The following is an 11,171-nucleotide window of genomic DNA, read 5'->3' as shown; positions in this document are numbered from 1 at the left end:
AGGTAGCTGTCAAGACCCCACTTCCCTCACCTTTCAGCCTGACTCAAGTAATCACAGTCTAAGGGAAAAATAACAATGAGCTTTCCCCAGGGGCGTGGGCAGGCTGAGGACGAGGCCTTTGGCTTGACTACTAACCTGTGCTCTGTGGACACCTGGTAGCCTGCAGAGAGGTCGCACCACAGGCCTCACCCTGAGATTGGGCCCTGCATGGGGCCTGGATCTGCACCAACACCTCTGCTACAAGGCATTTCTGGCCTGCTGTGCCACAGAAGCAGGCAACAGCAGGGCCATTGGGAACCCTGGCACTGTCCAGCTCACGCTTCCTTAGAAATCATGAGAAGCTTTCGGAATGGGGATGTGACTCGCCCAAGGTCCCACAGCAGTGCATACAGGAGTCAGGTAACTGAGTGTCCCTTTAGTTTCCTCAGCCTGGCCGGAGGGTTGCCCTTGCCTGGACCCCTGAGACTCTCGAGACCCCTCCAGACACCTGAGAGAAGGGAGAGGGTCTGGGCTCACTCCCAGGCGCCTTGCCTCTCATGTGGGGTTTGGTACCCTGCTCCAGAATCATCATCGGCAGAGAGGGGCTGGGAGAAAAGCAGGAGGCCATTAGGACCCAGAAGCGCTCAGAGCATCCTGCTCTGCCGCTGCCTCTCAGCGCTCACTGCAGTGGTTCAGGCTTCAGCAGCCTTGGAGAAGCATCAGCTGAGAGCAGCTATCACATGGGAGCCGCTCAGCAAAGGTAGGAGTTGCTGACTAGGCCAGGAAGGGGGCCCAGACCCAGGGCCTGGGGCTGAGCACTGAGGGACCCCACAGAAGGTAGCCCTGCACCCCATAGACCAGCCCACCCTACGGGATGGTGGGCAATTATATCTAGAAAGGGGCTCCCAGGTATCCCCAAGGCAGTCGGGGTATGGGCATCTGGGAGACCTAGAGATGGGGTTGGTCTCTGTTGAAGGACTACCTACATGCTGCAGGCAAACGGAGCTCCCCATCTTTTTTGGCCCCTGATCCTAGCGATGGGGGTGCCTGCAGCCTCGGTACGGTTCTCTGGCATCCTGGTCAATGGACCATTGTGTCCTGGGTGTGGGCACCTCTTCTGGGGACAGGAGTTCCCCCCCTCCGAGATCTTGGAGGGTCATGCCCTGGTGTGAAGGCAGGCTGTGCTAAGGACCCAGGGTCTGGGACAGGTGCATGCAGAGCCCGGCAACTCCTTGCTGGCCTTGGGGTGGCCACTTATGTCCATTGGGCACCCCAAGACAAGGACATCTGTAACTCGGCCATGCTCCTCTGAGGGTCCAGCCCTCAGACCCTCTGGTAGCAAAGTCTTGTGGCTCAGAGCAGGCCCGGAGGTGAGGTGGGGCTGGCTGAGAGGAAGCAGTGGGGAGACAAGCGTTCGGGGGAAGGCACAATGGCAGGAGCTGGAGTGGAGCGAGGTTCCAGGAGGCCATTCGCACTGGCCCTCCCCATCACAGCCAGTTCCAGGTGTGAGGGGATGCAAGCGGGCAGGTGCTTGAGGCTGTCTGCTGGGAAGAAAGCCGGAATCCTGGAATTTTGGAGACAGGGTGTGTGGAGAAATAGTGGCAAGGCCCAGGGAGTCAGAAAAAGAGCTGTAACCAATGTCTTCCTGTGTAGGGCTTCGTGAGGGCTGCCAGCCCATGTCAGGCTTCGGGGGACCCTTGGCCTGGGGTTCCTGAGTGGGCCCCATGGCTTACCCTGATGTCCATACAGAAATGGAGGGTGCTTTACCCCTCTGCTTCCTGGACCCTCAGAGCCATGTCTTTTGGGACCCATACCCTGATGCTAGAAGGGTTGGGGATGTCATGGCACAGAGAGTAAGAGGCAAGGTGCCTTCTCTGGCATTACTTTGCACGTGTTTTCCCCCTCTGGGAGTCTTTGTCTCATGAAAAGCTGATGCCTCCACAGGTCTTTATAAACCCCAAGTCTCTGAAATGAGCTTTTGGTTATCTCCAGGCAGTTGATTTATGTGAGGGCAGCCTAGGAGCCCAGGCTGCCCTTTTCTGGAAGGCTCCCCAGCCCTCACAGAGCCGAGTGACTGAGCTTTCCTGGAGTACAGTGGCAAGGAGGGTGTCAGAGATTCCACAGATGAGTCTGAGCTTTGAGTCAGTTCACACAATTACATTGCGCATGTATTGACTGCATGGTTTGCTAGACGTTGTCTTGGTGCCAGGTTGGTGGTCATGCTGGAGTCAAGGTTGATGGTCAGGCTGTAACTCTGCAGTTGAGCTGGGGCCTATCTCCCCCATGGTCCTTTGTGTTGCATCTGGACTGTCTGCAGTCTCACGATTCAGTCATTGATGCTGCCAGATGTGGAAAGCTTCGGGGCCGTTAAAGCCCCGTTCGATTCTCCATTTTATAGATGAATAAATTGAGACCCACTGGAGAGATAGCACAGTGGATAGAGTGCTTGCCTTTCATGTAGCTGACCTGGATTCTATCCCTGGTATCCTATATGGTCCTCCGAGTACGCCAGGAATAATTCCTGAGTGCAGAGCCAGGCGGAACCTTTGAGTGTCAATGGGTGTGGCCCTCAAACCAAATCTCAAACAAAAAAGATTCAAAACCACCATTCTAAGAGCCAGAGCGATAGTCCAGCAGGTGGAGCATTTTCCTTGCATACTGCCAACCCAGGCTCAATCCCTGGCATCCCATCTAGTTCCCGAGCACCGCCAGGAGTAACCCCTGAGCATCTCTGGGTATGACCCAAATCCCCCCCCCAAAGAAAAACCCCACAAACAAATAAATAAACAAAAACCTGAAACCCAGGAAACTCATCCACATCCAAAGCTTGCTTCATATTTGTGCTCTGCTAAGAAACCCTGGATAGTATTGAGAAGTGGGAAATTTTATATAATTTTATATATCTTTCTTTTTTTTCCTTTTTTTTTGGGGGGGTCACACCTGGCGGTGCACAGGGGTTATTCCTGGCTCTGCACTCAGGAATTACCCCTGGCAGTGCTCAGGGGACCATATGGGATGCTGGGAATGGAACCCGGGTCAGCCGCGTGCAAGGCAAACGCCCTACCCGCTGTGCTATCACTCCAGCCCAATTTTATATATCTTTAGACAACTTATCCCAGTTATAAGCAGACTCAGGGTGAGAATGAAACATAAAAACATATTTGTTTTTATTTGGGGGCTGGGGTGAAGGCCACACCAGGCATTCTCAGGGCTTACTCCTAGCTCTGCATTCAGGGTCTGGTGGTGCTCAGGAACCGTATGCGGTACCAGGGATGGGCCTGGGTATTTACATGCAAGGCAAGTGCCTCACTCTCTATACTCTCTCTCTCTCCAGTCCCTATTTTAATTTTTTTTTTTTTGCCTTTTGGGTTACACCCAGTGATGCAAAGGGTCATTCCTGCCTCTACACTCAGGAATTACCCCTGGCGGTGCTCAGGGGACTAAACCTGGGAGGACTCAGGGACTACTTCCGGTAGTAGTATGGGCTGCTGGGAATCAAACCAGGGTTGGCTGCGTGCAAGGCAAACGCCCTACCCACTGTGCTATTGCTCCACCCTTAATTTTTTCATAAACAGGTTTGATCTGCCAATTTAATCAGGAGAAACATGAGGTGCTGACATCAGACTTTTTCTCCTAATTGCTTCCCGTTTTTTTCTCTGCTTATTCCTCACCAACTAGCACATCAGGGCCATCTACACCCTCACACATATATCTACACATTTACACTCTCCCCGCAGACGCCTATTCCTGCTCCTTACTCTGGGAACATGTTTACAGGTTAGTTCCAAGGGGGTTTTGGGGAAAGGAGCCTCCAAGGGTCACCCAAAATCTGGGAAACTAGGGAGGGAGCTCGGGCCTTTAGAAGTTAATGAAGGAACAAAAGAAAGGGCCATAACCCCCTGACATCCACCCCCACCCTCCCCACACACACACATGGGGCCACCCCAGAGAGGCTCAGCTGCTGGGCCTGTAGGTTCAATGTTCAAGGCAACTTGAGTCTCTGGTGGTGCTAGGGGTGGAGGACATGCTGGGCTAGGGATCACACTTAGGGCCTCACACATGCTAAGCATGTGCTCTGCCACTTAAGCAGTGCCACTTGAGTGTCTTCGAGCAGAAGGGAAGTTTTATTTACTTTTGGTTTTTCTTAAAAAAAAAAAACAACCACAAATGGTGGTGCTCTGGGGCTACTCTTGGTTTGGTGTGCAGTAGTTGCCCCCAGATCAGGGATTCAACCTGGATCTCCCTCACAAGATACACTTTTTGAGTCATCTCTGTGGCTCAGAACTATGGTTTATTTTTTGGTTTGTTTTTGTCTTTGACTACACCTGGAAGGACTCAGGAACTACTTCTGTTTGTGCTGGAAGATTGTTGCTGGTGGCACTCAAGGGCCATTGGTATCAGGGATCAAACTCGGGTCTCTCACATGCAAAACATGACACCATGGGTCAGTCCATCAAGCTATCTTCCTGGACTCCAGGAGGACCATTTAATTGTTGTTGTTCCTGTTGTTTTTCAGTCATATTCAATGGTGCTTAAGATCTATACATGCCTCTGAGTTTGGGGTTCCTCCTGGTGGTACTCAGTGGACCATGTGGCACCAGAAATTGAACCTAGACCTGCTGCATGCAATCAAGTGCCATGTGCTCAGCCAGTTAGGCTCTCTCTCCCCACACCAGAAAGGCAGTTTTATTTATTTATTTGCCTGTTTATTTATTCATTTATTTCGGGAATGGGTAAGCTCTGCAGTATTCAGGTCCTACTCCTGGCTCAGTGCTCAGTGAGCAATCCTGGCAGTGCTTGGGAACCATATGGCATGCCAGGAATTGAATCCGGGTCAGGTGTGTGCAAGGTAAATGCCCTACCTGCTGTATTATCGATCTGGCCCTGTGAACTTAAAGTTTTAAATGTCCTTCCATTTTGGGGGGTAGTGGAAGTGGGGTGAATTGAACCCCTAGCTTTCTTCAAGCCTTTAAATTCCACTGCTTCTTCTCAACCTTCCCCCAGTGGCAGTTCTGTCAGACGGGATCAAGGGAGAGTCTATATCCCCTTTCAGTGCTAGCCCCAAAGCAGTGACAAAGAGCCATTCTTAGAGGTGGTTCAAATTCAGTGACTCTTTACTGAATGATGCCTACCTGCTACACCTCTGTGGAGGGCACCTGCAAGCACATGGATGGGGGTGGGCTAGAACACTGGCCTTAGGGCCACGTGTATCCCCTAAATGTGCCACTGATGAACAGTGTAAGCTTTGGTAAGTTACTCACCCTCTCTCGGCCTGAGGTTTTTTTTGTTTCTTTGGGCCATACCTGGTGGTACTCTAGGCTTACTCCTGGCTCTGTGCTCAGGGTTCACTCATGGTGAGACTCGGGGATGATATGTATTAACTGGGACTGAACCCAGGTCAGCAAATACTATCTCTCCAGCCCTTGTTCTGTTTTTGAGGCCACACCCAGGGGTGTATGGGAGTTAATCCTGGTGGTGCTTCAGGGAGTAGGCATGCAGTGATGGGGACTGAACCTGGGGCTTCCACATGCAAAATATGATTGCATATACTTGGCCCTTTAAACTGTCTCTCTGGCCTCTAGGTCTCAGCTTTTCTTTGGTGGGGCGGGGTCCACTTTGGGGCCATACCCATCTGTGCTCAGAGCTTTAGTTACTCCTGGCAGGGTGCTCAGGGATCTTATGTGGTGCCAAAGATCAAACTAGACTAAGACACATACTGTGCAAATGTCTTACCTGGGATCAAACCAGAGTTGGACACATGCAACCACAGTCTTACCCTCTCTCTTTGACCCTAGGCTTCAGTTTTATTGATTGCAGAATGTGGCGAGAATAATGCCTACCTCCTAGGGTTGTGTGAAGTCTAAAACGAGTTCATCTTTGTCAACTGCTTACAACAGCATGTGGAAAGTCCCATATATAAACGTTATTTTCATCAGTATTGTTGTTTATAAATCTCACAGGATCCTCCTGATATAGTTGTGAAGTCAGTTTTATCCCCTTCCTTTTACAGTTGGCCGTATGAGCAGCCTGAAAGATCGGAAGTCACAGAGTGAGCCGTTGTTAGATCTGGGACTAGAAACCAACACTGTGCTCCTTCTGCTCCCTGCCAGCTCCTGAGGTGATGGGAAGTCAGAAACTCACATAAGCCACGTTGAAACTGAGGCGCTGTTCTGAAGCTCAGTTGGACCCTTTGAAAGGGGGACAGAGGCTCCAGAAGCTCCAGATCACAGTCCCTGAAAGGGAAGTGGGGTCTGGCGAAGAGAAAGAAGGAAGCGGAATGGGAGCCAGAGATCTCTCAGAAGATGGGGTGCTGAAAGTTTGAGGCTCCTGTCTGTCTCCTGATCTGCCCAGCTGCCGAGTTGCACCCTGACCTGCGCTTCCTCTCTCCAGAAAGATGAGCCGTTGAGCCCTCAGCTGCTGGTCTGGTGCCCTGACGCCTCTTCTGACCTCTCCCCTCCTCCCAGATTGGGAAGCCTGGGCCTGGGCTGGCCACCTCAGGGTCACTGGACTAGGATGGGGGATGGGCCTGTGACAGGAGGTGCCCTGGGTGTCCTCTTTCGGCCCCATGGAGTCCTCACCCAGCCCCCAATCATCAGGGAACTCTTCCACTTTGGGGAAGGTCCCTCAAACCCCAGGTCCTTCAACTGCCAGTGGGGTCCCCGAAGTGGGGCTGCGGGATGTGGCTTCGGACTCTGTGACCCTCTTCTTCATGCTCCTGCTGGACTTGACTGCCGTGGCTGGCAATGCCGCTGTGATGGCTGTCATCGCCAAGACACCAGCCCTCCGCAAATTTGTCTTTGTCTTCCACCTCTGCCTGGTGGACCTGCTGGCTGCCCTGACCCTCATGCCTCTGGCCATGCTCTCCAGCTCTGCCCTCTTTGACCATGACCTCTTTGGAGAGGTGGCCTGTCGCCTCTACTTGTTCCTGAGTGTTTGCTTTGTCAGTCTGGCCATTCTCTCAGTGTCAGCCATCAATGTGGAGCGCTACTATTATGTGGTCCACCCCATGCGCTATGAGGTGCGCATGACTCTGGGGCTGGTGGCTTCTGTGTTGGTGGGCGTGTGGGTGAAGGCCCTGGCGATGGCTTCTGTGCCTGTGTTAGGAAGGGTCTCCTGGGAGGAGGGAGCTCCCAGCGCCCCCCCAGGCTGTTCACTCCAATGGAGCCACAGTGCCTACTGTCAGCTTTTTGTGGTGGTCTTTGCTGTCCTTTACTTCTTGTTGCCCCTGATCCTCATCCTTGTGGTCTACTGCAGCATGTTCCGTGTGGCCCGCGTGGCTGCCATGCAACATGGGCCCCTGCCCACATGGATGGAGACACCCCGCCAACGCTCTGAGTCTCTCAGCAGCCGCTCCACCATGGTCACCAGCTCGGGGGCCCCTCAGACAACCCCACACCGAACGTTTGGGGGAGGGAAAGCGGCAGTGATCCTCCTGGCCGTGGGGGGCCAGTTTCTGCTCTGCTGGTTGCCCTACTTTTCTTTCCACCTTTATGTGGCCCTGAGTGCTCAGCCCATTTCCATGGGGCAGGTGGAGAGTGTGGTGACCTGGATTGGCTACTTCTGCTTCACTTCCAACCCCTTCTTCTATGGGTGTCTCAACCGGCAGATTCGCGGGGAGCTCAGCAAGCAGTTCGTCTGCTTCTTCAAGCCTGCTCCAGAGGAAGAGCTGAGGTTGCCCAGCAGAGAGGGCTCCATTGAGGAGAACTTCCTGCAGTTCCTTCAGGGGACTGGCTGTCCCAATGAGTCCTGGGTTCCCCGACCGCTCCCCAGCCCCAAGCAGGAGCCACCTGCTGTTGACTTTCGAATTCCAGGCCAGATAGCAGAGGAGACCTCTGAGTTTCTAGAGCAGCAACTCACCAGTGACATCATGTCGGACAGCTACCTCCATCCAGCCCCCTCACCCCGACTTGAGTCATGATAGACTGCCAGATTCTTGGAGGGAGATGGAGCTGGTAGCCAGTTAGGGCTGCAAGGACCACCTCATAGGAGCATCATTTCCCAGCTGGTGGGGCTGGGCCTAGGTCTCTGTACACAGCTTTGACAGTGTTTTCTGGGTCAGGAAGAAGATGAACATGTGGCCTGGACTTGGCTGTGATTCTTGACCACTGGGTTTTGGTGAAATGGAGATGAGAGTAAAAGGTTACAAAACTGAGACAATGGTACTCAGTCACAGCACTTTAAATGTCTCAGGGAGCAGGGAAACTCTAAGCATAGAAGTTGGAGCATATAGGGTGACAGGAAAGGCTGGGAGTTATTCCTGGGATGTTCGGGTACTTCTTTTCTCAGTGTAATGGTCCAGGGAAGTAATTTCATCCAAGCAAGGTAAGAAAATGATTCATGTTTTCTTGTTTCCTTGCTGGTTTTAAAATGAATTTGATTACAGCCCAAGTGTTTCCATTTGAGTTAATAGATCCTTTTCCTAGATTTAGACCTGAGAGCTCCTTGAGGTGAGAGGACCAGCTGGGTCTGTTCCTTTCCTGAGTTTGGCCGGAAGCAAGGGGAAGTAGCAATCAGGTTCTATAGAGGAGAGAAAAGCTGGCTGCAGTGCTCTCTCTAGGAGAAGCTCTTCTGTTCTGGTTTTCTGCCTTTTCTCCTACATGTGGAGATCAGCATTGGCTTGATATCAGCAGAAACAAGAGTAAGGCAGGATGGCCCTTTCTCTTTGGCGTCTAGGATGAAGGGAATATAAAAAAGGGGAGTTTGATGGATGAAGGAGATTACACTTGGAATTGCTAAAGAGGCTGGCTACAGAGAAGCCGGTAATTTCCCTGACATAATATTGCAAATATTCCTCCCCACCCCTGCCACCTCCCTCTCAGACTGACCTCCCTGATTTCTCTCTTCATCGCAGACTCACCTCCAGCCCCTTGGATAAATTGGGTATAGGAAACTAAGGGTTGGGTATAGGAAGTATGGGGTTTCCATAGTCCACTAAATGCCTCCCTTCTTTCCATTCCTTGCTCTCAAAATTAGCTTTGATACTGACAAAGACCTAAAATTTCTCTCCTATCAGCAGCCCTGATTTGGAGAATGCACAGGAATTGGTCTTGGTTGTTCACTCACTGAGCCTGCAGTAACTTTGTTGGTTAGTGGAAGTTGGTATTTATGAACTAAGGGAATAATTGCGGTCTCTGGACAGGCCACTATCCAAGCCACTTCCCTTAATTGAATCAGGTATCATTTATGGTTTAAGGCCGGATCAGAGGGTGGTGTGGCTTGTAATTGAACAAATTTTTGATTTACCGAATATCAAAGGGGAAGATGGGCTGATGGGAATGGAATAGTTTCCCCTTTGAACAGCCAATAAATACTTTGTTATAAAAAGTCATCCTGATATCAGCATTGACTCTTTTAGTTTAATCTAGTACAAAATAGTTGAATACCCAATATTCTCTGGGACCCATCCAGAAGATTATGGTCATTGCTCTCAGGAGTTCATAGCTTAATTTTATCAGATGCCTTGCTTTTTTAAACAGAGCGTTTAATTTATATGTGGTCTTTGGAATGTGTTTGAGAAATATATCGAAGAACATACATATAGTTTGAATGTTTAAGAATTCAGTCTATTTTAGCACGATATCTACATGGAGCCTTCTTGCAGATTGTGGAAAGAGGGCTATAAATGGAACTCTAGTTAAAATAATTATTTGATGAAACTGGTCAAAAGTTTCTCTCTTAGATAGAAGAAAAATATCAAGGTTTCTGTCTTCCTATCACTAGACTTACTCTAGTAGAGTGCCTATTACATTGAGGAAATCTGCGATAGAATACAAACTGAGGAGAGTCTTTGGTAACAGGAACACATCTTCCCTCCTCCCTTTTAAGATAAATTTAGAATGGAGGGCCCTCATTCTTAGATAGGAAATTGTTTCCAAACATTAGTGATTAGCTTGGTAGGCCCTAAATGTTGCCGGCAGATGGCAGTGTGAGTTCATTGGAGACAGAATGGTCCCGGACATGGTAGGGGAGGGAATGGAATCAAACACTATTTGGCAGCCATCTTGTCAATTTGTCTTGCCTTTTCCTTTAACTTTTGCCCTGAAACAACCCTTCCTTCACATACATCACAGAAGAAAGCCCTTTGAGCTGAATTTAAGTGAAAGGGCATTCTCAATTTAAATTGAAATTTCCTGACACTGTGATCTCACTTGGCACTCCTTTCTGAATTTGACACATATGGGTGCAGCGGTCATTTACTCTTCCCTCTTAAGTGGATGTGGTAGGAAGTAAAAAATTCTATCAAGGGGGCTGGAGTGATAGCATAGCGGGTAGGGCATTTGCCTTGCACGCGGCCGACCCGGGTTCAAATCCCAGCATCCCATATGGTCCCCTGAGCACCGCCAGGGGTGATTCCTGAGTGCAGAGCCAGGAGTAACCCCTGTGCATCGCCAGGTGTGACCCAAAAAACCAAAATAAATAAATAAATAAATAAATAAATAAAATTTCTATGAAGGGGAGAACTTTCCCATCAGTTTCTGCCTAGACCACCTTCTATGAGTTTATTCTACTCACTGGTGTTGTATGGTGAAGTTCACAAATAATTGTTGGCTCTGACTTCAGTTTCTGGATGAAACATGACCTTCTCTAACCTACAAGAATTAACAGGCTGAAGCAGCCACGAAGTCCTGTCTCACTTCCCTGCTCCCTGGTGGTGGTGGGGTAAATCACAACTCTAGATGAAAGCCATCTGCTGTTAGGACTCTGCAGGTAGCATCTTAGAGTGGAATGGTAGAAAAGGGCTTTACTAGGCATCAGATCTGCTTGTGGAATTGTGAAAGACGTTTAATTTCTGAGCTGGATTCATTCCCTCATCTGTGAAAATGAGGATGACATCTCCTACCTCACAGGGTTGTTGTGAGGCCCTGAGAGGGGACTTGAACTCAGCTGTGCCTGGCAAATAGACATTAAATAAATATTAGGTTCTCTTCCTTTTCCTGTTCCTTCTCCCTCCATATTGCCATGGAAAAGCACTCCCTTTTTAAAAGTCATTTGGAAATGAATAAGACTTTTCAAGCTTTGAAGGTGATGATCAGATGGTGGTTCAAATTGGTAAGGTGACAAATTAGAAGAACCCCTCCCCCCCAATTAAAGGCAGACAGACCTTTCTCCTGGGACCTTAAAATATTAAGGTTTAGAGTCTACTAGGGAAAAGATGTTGAATAGCATGAAAAGACTTGAGGGCCCTGAAAGTA

At 50.0% G+C, this 11,171-nt stretch overlaps 1 protein-coding gene across 1 annotated transcript; it reads left to right on the top strand.

Annotated features, from left to right (window-relative positions):
• Positions 1–674: 674 nt before the first annotated feature.
• Positions 675–10,907, top strand: GPR61 (G protein-coupled receptor 61). Its single transcript, XM_055140732.1, has 2 exons — positions 675–739; positions 5,990–10,907. Exon 2 carries the CDS (start codon positions 6,545–6,547, stop codon positions 7,895–7,897), a length of 1,353 nt encoding a protein of 450 aa, XP_054996707.1. The 5' UTR covers positions 675–739; positions 5,990–6,544; the 3' UTR covers positions 7,898–10,907.
• The last annotated feature ends 264 nt before the right edge of the window (positions 10,908–11,171 follow it).

Source organism: Sorex araneus, chromosome 5 (assembly GCF_027595985.1).
Source record: "Sorex araneus isolate mSorAra2 chromosome 5, mSorAra2.pri, whole genome shotgun sequence".
NCBI classification, from domain to species: Eukaryota; Metazoa; Chordata; class Mammalia; order Eulipotyphla; family Soricidae; genus Sorex; species Sorex araneus.
The sequence above is the reverse complement of the archived record's forward strand: the minus strand, read 5'-3'. Positions and strand labels throughout refer to the sequence as shown.

Excerpts from the sequence above, each read along its gene's own strand:
- GPR61 (XM_055140732.1), top strand. The coding sequence starts at position 6,545 with ATGGAGTCCTCACCCAGCCCCCAATCATCAGGGAACTCTTCCACTTTG.